The sequence below is a fragment of the Mus pahari genome, chromosome 11 (assembly GCF_900095145.1).
Source record: "Mus pahari chromosome 11, PAHARI_EIJ_v1.1, whole genome shotgun sequence".
Taxonomy (NCBI): Eukaryota; Metazoa; Chordata; class Mammalia; order Rodentia; family Muridae; genus Mus; species Mus pahari.
Window position 1 is genome coordinate 53,420,723 of NC_034600.1, and position 7,864 is coordinate 53,428,586.

The 7,864-nt window shown below is 37.9% G+C and overlaps 1 protein-coding gene across 1 annotated transcript in view; it reads left to right on the forward strand.

Moving 5' to 3' along the window:
- Fyb1 (FYN binding protein 1) overlaps positions 1-7,864 on the forward strand; it is a 95,733-nt gene that overhangs the window by 70,267 nt on the left and 17,602 nt on the right. Inside the window, exons 9-13 of the mRNA XM_021208627.2 lie at positions 268-412; positions 2,557-2,579; positions 3,697-3,766; positions 4,762-4,899; positions 6,691-6,716. Coding sequence (XP_021064286.1) covers positions 268-412; positions 2,557-2,579; positions 3,697-3,766; positions 4,762-4,899; positions 6,691-6,716 — 402 coding nt within the window. The remainder of the gene's footprint in view (positions 1-267; positions 413-2,556; positions 2,580-3,696; positions 3,767-4,761; positions 4,900-6,690; positions 6,717-7,864) is intronic.

The window sequence follows — 7,864 nt, forward strand, 5'->3', positions numbered from 1 at the left end:
AGTATGTAAAACCACAGAAGGTCCTTAAGTCAAGATAGCAAGCAAAGAGACCTCTTCAATGTTCAATGAAGTACCATTGGTTGTACCCATGTGTCCATGCATAGGTGTGCACATACGTAGCCAGGGAACTAAATCCAGAGCTCTGGGCATGTCTCCATTCCCAGCCCTGAAGAGAAGTCTCTAAGAGTAACTGAGCAATTGACACTTCAAAACACACTCTCAAGTGTCTAAGCTCCAGGTGCCTGGACTCCTTTCTCCCTTTGGTAGATGGTTATATTAAAACAACTGCCGTCGAGATTGACTACGATTCGCTGAAACGGAAGAAGAACTCCCTCAATGCTGTCCCACTGAGACTTGCTGAAGATGACCAGGAGGTCTATGATGATGTGGCTGAGCAGGATTCCCCTAACAGGTGTGTGACACATCCAAGCATCGAGCAGACTACTGCCCCCTTGCCAGACGTCATGTATTTCAGGATTCCACAACTGTACCTTCCAATGTCACCTAATGCCCTCAGTCACCAAACTAAATCACCATGTACAAAAACCCCAGTGTGAGTGAGTGCAGGTCCCTGTGAAACTCCAATATGTTCTTTACTTGTTGGCCACACATATCAAGTGCTATCTGAAACACAGTGGGCCGTATAATTGTGTTAAATTTGTTGTCTGCTACATAATACTCTTGTAATATTCATCATGAGTTGATGATCTTAGGGACATGCCTAAACTAGTATTATTTGAGAAACTATGAAGTAGAAGATGTAAAGTATATCATACACACACAGATACAAACATATACATGCACACACAAACACACACACACTTTTTTACCCTTAAATCTCTGAGTCCAAATATGTTTCATGTCATTGTCTAAAAATATAACAAGAAAGAGAATGGCTTCCACTACAACTCCAGTATAGGCCTAAAATAAATCAGATCTCAATCTTCTGTAATCCCTAGATATTCAGTAAAGGTCCAACTTTCCAGTGTCTAATTACCCCTAATTACTCCACTACATTACAGTGGCATTTTCTCCTAGAAAAACAAGCACACTTTCACAGAGCAGAGGAACAAAACCGAAGTATCCAGTTTGGAGAGACCAATAAAGGCATCTTCTCCCACATGCCTGCATATCAGTTTCTCATGGCTACGCTGAAATACTTGAGACCTTTGACTTATGAAGAGGAAAGGTTTATGTAACTAGTATTTTGGAAGTTCCAGTCTGAGATCAAGAAAGTGTATATACTACATACAAATATAAATAAATCCACCCTATAGGTGAAATGAGCATGCAGGAGCTCTGTCCCCAGCGTGTGACACTCCTGAGGCTTTAGATGTGAGAATCCCCAAGAGGAAACACTCCCCAGGAACATCAGGCATCCAGAACACAATTCTAAGGATTGCCTCTTTCAGGGAAGTGGCAGAGAAAATAGATACGATGGTAACTACTAGAGACAGTGTGACAAGTACTTTATGAATCAGTTTCTAGAGGGTGATGTACCATGCCTTTCTACAAAGTTCCATTGAGAGCAGTGTGCCTTTATTATTTATCCGGTGGTCTGTATCAGACTAGTTCCTTCCACTGGCTTGTAAAAAGAATGTTCAAGTTGAGAACCAGGATTCAGTTGTCCTGCACGGTGTTAACATCACAGTTGTGCCTGCTGCTGGTACAAAGACCAAAATGGGGTCAGCACATAGCTAGGTTCAAAAGGAGTTAAACCCCCCAGAATCCCAGATTCCTTCCTGCAAAATGAAAAATTTGTACAAGCAGACGTCTTACATTTTTTTTCCAGTGTCCACACTTGGCTCACACAGGGAGACACAGGTCAGAGTACCTAACTATAAAAGCTAAAATAGAAATTCCTGTTAGGTAAAGAAAAATTAAAAAATAAAAATAAAAAACAAAACCGACCTGGGTTTTGAGAGGTAAAAGTCCTCTCAAGAGATCAGCTTATTTTATTTTCTCTTAAAACAAGAGTGTGATGATAGTAGATTAAGAGTTAGAGCCAGGCGTGGTGATGCACGCCGGTAGGATTTGGGGAAAGAGGCAGAGGCAGGAGGATCAGGAGTTCGAGGCCAGCCTGGGCTACAAAGTGAGTTCCAGGACAGCCAGTGCTACACAGAGAAACCCTGTCTGGAAAAAAAAAAAAGAGTTAGATACTGTGGGTCTAAGATACTGAAAATGAATTGAATTGATGAAATGATAATTGTCCTAATTGCCTCCTAAATAACACAGGGTAGCTTTTAAAGTAATTTTAAATATAATGTGTGATGACTGAAAACTGCCTAATGGGAAGTTTATTGAAAGCAAGCAGCCTTCAGTTGTCTTGAACTAGGTTGCTAGAGCCCACTGTTTCCTGCCTGGAGCTTATGGGTTACATTGTTGCCCTGTCGCTTCGGATCTACTACACTTAACTTTCTTCTTGATCTTCCTGTATTTCATCCGAGTTTTAAGTAGAATGTTAATATTTACAGTCTGCTCTGTGTTTGAATTTCTATTCTCGAAAACCAAATAATTCATTCATTAACACATTTCTTATTTCTGTTTCGTTCCTAGCCACAGCCAGAGCGGAAGTGGAGGTGAGACACAAGCTTTCTGTTTGCAGTCTTGAACATGTTTGAAAATGTTAATGAGAAAACACTGTAGTTTGCTAACTGTAAAGAGGAGCTTTTGATATTTCTGTACATCAAATCAAGGATTTTAAATATAATTTTATTGGTACAGCCATTGCACCACAAGATTTCCTTGTGAGCATATGATGAACTTTATCATATCCTCCTCAACCTGTACCTTTCTTCCTCTTCCTCTTCCTCTTCCTCTTCCTCTTCCTCTTCCTCTTCCTCTTCCTCTTCCCCCTCCCCTTACTTACCTTTGCTCCCCTAGACAGTTTCTCTTCCGCTTTCTTGTCATATATACATCCATCATGTTATATATCTGTATAGGAACCAGAAATTAAAGACTCAATGGGATCTTAAGGAGAAAAAAATACTAGGAGTCTCTAACCCAGATTCTAGTCCTGGTCACCAAGTGACTGTGACTCAGTCACTTCTGTCTTCCACGTTTGCTGTGGATCCTCGTGTGACTCCACTCTCAGAGTGCCTGGGATAATCTGTTTTCTTTAAGAAGAAACTTCCCCAGAACCATGCAGTTTTTATCACAATTGCTCTGTAGTACAGCTTAAGGTCGGGAATGGTGATTCCACCAGAGGTTCTTTTATTGTTGAGTATAGTTTTTGCTATCCTAGGTTTTTTTGTTATTCCAGATTAATTTGCAAATTGCCCTTTCTAACTCTGTGAAGAATTGNGTTGGAATTTTGATGGGGATTGCATTGAATCTGTATACTGCTTTCAGCAAGATCGCCATTTTTACTATATTAATCCTGCCAATCCATGAGCATGGGAGACCTATGTTTTCTCATATTAATTCACTCCCATGTGTTTTACATCAGATCTGGAGTGCCCATCATCCCTCATGATGGCTTTGGCCCTAACATGCTTTAAAACAATCAATAAAGCAACTGATTTAGGAACTATCTACGTGATAGTAAGAAATGAAAAGTTTTCCACTTAAATGGCTAATATGAAAAGGGGATGCTTTCCAAAGTCAAATGGGAGAGAATTTGTATCAAAATCAGAGTGTCCTGTACGTGATCAGGTTGTACAACTGACAAACGTTTCCTTCCTAATCCGAATGAAGGGATGTTCCCACCGCCACCAACAGACGATGAGATCTATGATGGAATAGAAGAGGAGGATGATGACGATGGGTAAGAATAATCACTGAATTGCTTTTCCCCCATGATATCACATATATGATAATTTAACGTTCATCTCCAGATAGTATAAACATTAGAAAATATTTTCTTCTTCGGTCCTAAATTTGTGAAAAAGTTTAATTGACATTAAGGATAAATCATAAAGGATAATTGTATCACACTGTAAACAAACTAGTAAATTGAAAAATCTCATTTATGAGAAAAAAATGAAAGGAAAAGAGGACAAATTACAAGTGATGTGGATGTTTTTTTTTTTAAAGAATCTCACAATCATTTATCTATTAATCAATAATCCTTTTACAACCATTTCTAGAGTTTGTTAGTTCCATGGCTGTGATGTCTTCTGCATAATAACGTAATTATAGCTGGGCGTCAGGGCTCAGGCCTATAATTCTGGGACTCCAGAGGCTTAGCAGAAGCATCACTTGAACCCAGAAGCTCAAGGCCAGTCTTAGCTGCTTAGTAAACCCCAAGATAACCTGAGCTACAGGATGAGATTCTGTTTCAAGTAAATTGAGACCTTAGTTATCTGTGGTAATTTTATAGCAGAACTGGTATTGAATATTTATTCCTTTGTTTGATAATAAATGCCTTTATTTTTATAATAATAATTTATAAAAATCTTTTGAGTTGATAAATCTTCTTTCCATTTTAAAATAACATATTTAAGATCTAGTGTATATTTTACATTAGTCATAAATAATACCAAGTCGACATTTTAAACTTAATTCTAGCTGACTTGTCCTAACTTTGTATTTTAGAAACCTAAATAAATCTAACTGAATAACTAAGAAATGACTAGCTGGGTGGAAGAAATATCCACTCACCAGCATGTATAAATCTAGCAGCACCATATTTTTGGCTAAAATGATCTATTTACTATTATTTATGGTCAGCATAGTATAATTACTTAAACTCTGAATGTCCACACAATGTCTTCATGGTTTGCTGATTATTACATTCTGTCAATGCCTGATGCTCCCAAGATCCATACCGCAGGTTGACGAGAAGACTAACGCATGGTCCTGGGGGATTTTGAAGATGTTAAAGGGAAAAGATGACAGAAAGAAAAGCATTCGAGAGAAACCTAAAGTCTCTGAATCAGACAATAATGAAGGTTCATCGTAAGAGTCAACTGACTGCCTTCAGTGCACAATAACTACACTAATATTGGTTTAATTGAATGCTACTAATATTCTATAACCAATAAGCAAATCCTGATGAACTTACACCACTTTACTGCCATTTTCCATTAATCATCTTGCACTCATCTCACAGTGTAATTAATTACATCAGAGGACCCCACTAATTCCGAAATTAATGTGTAATTCTAAGGTACACTTTATTTGCCCTGTAAACTTTCATAAATACCATCTATACACACACATGTGCACATATGCACACACTTTTAAGAAATCAAGCACACAGTCATTCATGAACATACCACTAGGATCTCTCTCATCAGAAAAATCATCTAAAACTTTGCTATTTTGATTGCAAGCCTCCATTTTACTGTGTGGTATTTCATATTGACTACTTTTAAAACTCCATATTCTCTATTAAGATTTAATTTGTTAAAATCTAAGACATAATTTAGAATTTTTTTCTAAATATAAAATTGAAAAATTTACAATAGTAATTTATTTTTTTAATTATCTACACATACAGATTTGTTTTCAGTATTTCAAGTTAATCTAAATAATAAATGCATAAACAATTTTTAGCCTCAAAACAGCCCCTTAGTGTAAATTCCATGTATATAAATTTGAAGAATCTTAACCATGTACGGATGAGCCTGTTTTTGCATTTTTTAGTGTGTTCATCACATTTAACTGAAACCCTTATATGTTGTTTTCGCACAGCTTTCCTAATTTTATCCTTTGTGTGACGCACCAAAGAGCAGTCAATAAACAGCACACTTACCATGTTGAGGACACAGAACAAGACGTTTTCTCTTGAGCAACATTGCTCAAATGTAACCTTCACTTGGTGCCAAAGGAAGGAACTTTTCTGCTTTCTTTGCACACTACCAAATTCTGATTTGGGGTTATTTGAGCGAATGTCTTTATATCGTACTTTAACCAGTCATTCCTGTGCTGTACATGAATCTTTCAGAAGTGAGTGAGCATGTGTGTGTGTGGGGGGGAGTGTCTACTCTGTGTGTGTGTGTGTGTGTGTGTGTGTGTGTGTGTCTGCTTGTGTGCATGCGAATGTGTTCATGCTTGTGTGAATGCATATGTGTGTGTGTGTATGCACATGCGTGTGTGTGTGTGTGTGTGTGTGTGTGTGTGTGTGTGTGTGTGCTTAGCTATCATAGTTCAGAAAAAAAAAAAAAACTTCCTCTTCTGCTACAATTAAACCCACCTGATCTTGGTCCGTCTCACCCCTGCCCATCAACTCTCACCGTCTAGAGTACATTCCTTTCTTATTCATCACTCTCCAGTTTGGTGTAGATATGGACATACTGGAGAAATGTGGTCATGTTCCAATGACTGCTGTTGATTTTTTGACTCTGTAATTTCAGTCCTTAATTCAAATAAACAGTTTGGCCCAAGCTTATGAATAGCATGAGGCTCTAAAATACTAAGTCCATTTAACTTACTCTGGTGTGTTAATGTGCTCAAACTTTAGAGCAAAACTAAAATATTGGCCTAGCAACTGTGGGCAACATAAAATGACTGTCTTCATTCTTGACCTCTTTTGAACAACAAAGTTAGTTCAAAGCCAGTCTCAACAAATTCCAAATCGATGGCTAGAAGTTAGTGGCAAATGGAAGATAAGAAAGGTATGGTGGTCAGCAGATTAATTCATGTCACACCTTTAGAATATTTTCACATCTCCCCCATGTAAAGGAATTAAGTTCAAGGTTCATAGTACTCTGATTTTAACTATATCCTCTCTCTCTTTTTTTTCAGTTTCCCTTCTCCGAATAAGCAACTGGGTATGTAGTAAAAGCTAATTATGGATTTTACAAATTATTTCTCACACATGTGGGAGAAGGAAGCATTGAATGTCATCCCTGTACCGGTTTTAAGTCCTGACTCCAAATAATAAATATATCACATTGCACAAACAATTTTACCCTAGATGAGCCCAACTACCCAACAATAGAATAACATCAACCATAAAAATAAAATTCATGTACTAGATACTTCTCTTTTGTTGTGATAAAACAACATTAATATCCCTCCCCAGAGCAGCAAGGTCAGGCCTGTCCCGGCGGTTTAATACTCCTTGGTACCAACACCTGTATTAGTTGCTTTTCTATTACTGTGAAACCCCTTGGTGAAGGCATGGTGAACGAGCAGGAAGCTGAGCTCTCACACCTTGAACCTCAAACAACAGCAGAGGGTGACCTGGTAATGATATATGCCTTCAACTCTCAAAGCCACATCCAGTGACAAACATTAACAAGGCCATACCTGCAAAGCCTGCCCTAGGCTGGCCTTGAACTCAAATGCCTGAGAACATAAGAGACATCTCATTCAAGTCGGCACACGTGGCTTTAAAAGTATTAATCTGAAAGTCACTGTGGCAGAGAGATAGGTGGAAAGCAATGGATACCCAATGCGAGTCATGGCCCCACCCCAAGTTAGTCCGTGCTTGATATCCATGTGTAAAAATACACAGAAGGCACACAACCAGATACTTCCAGATAGCCTCTTTTCAACTCATATGCTTACAATGAACTTGAAATGGGGGGGAAATGGTACAATGCTTTCATCTTGGTACAATTTCAGTCATTTTAAAATTCTGCTAGGACAGATCTTTTAACAATTTTTAAAATTTTGCTCTGAATAAAATAAAATGTCATTTCTAAAATATTGGAGGGCTTTTAAAGAGTTTATCTACTTAAATTTGTAAATATGTTTTTAAGAGTATGTCAGGCTGGAGATGTGATTCGGTTTGTAGCACTGAATTTGATCCCCAGAACTACATAAACCAAGCATGGGGGCTACTCTCATTCAGTTCACCACACCAGTCATGACTACTTTTCTTTCTTTCTTTCTTTCTTTCTTTCTTTCTTTCTTTCTTTCTTTCTTTCTTTCTTTCTTTCTTTCTTTCTTTCTTTCTTTCTTTTCTTCCTTC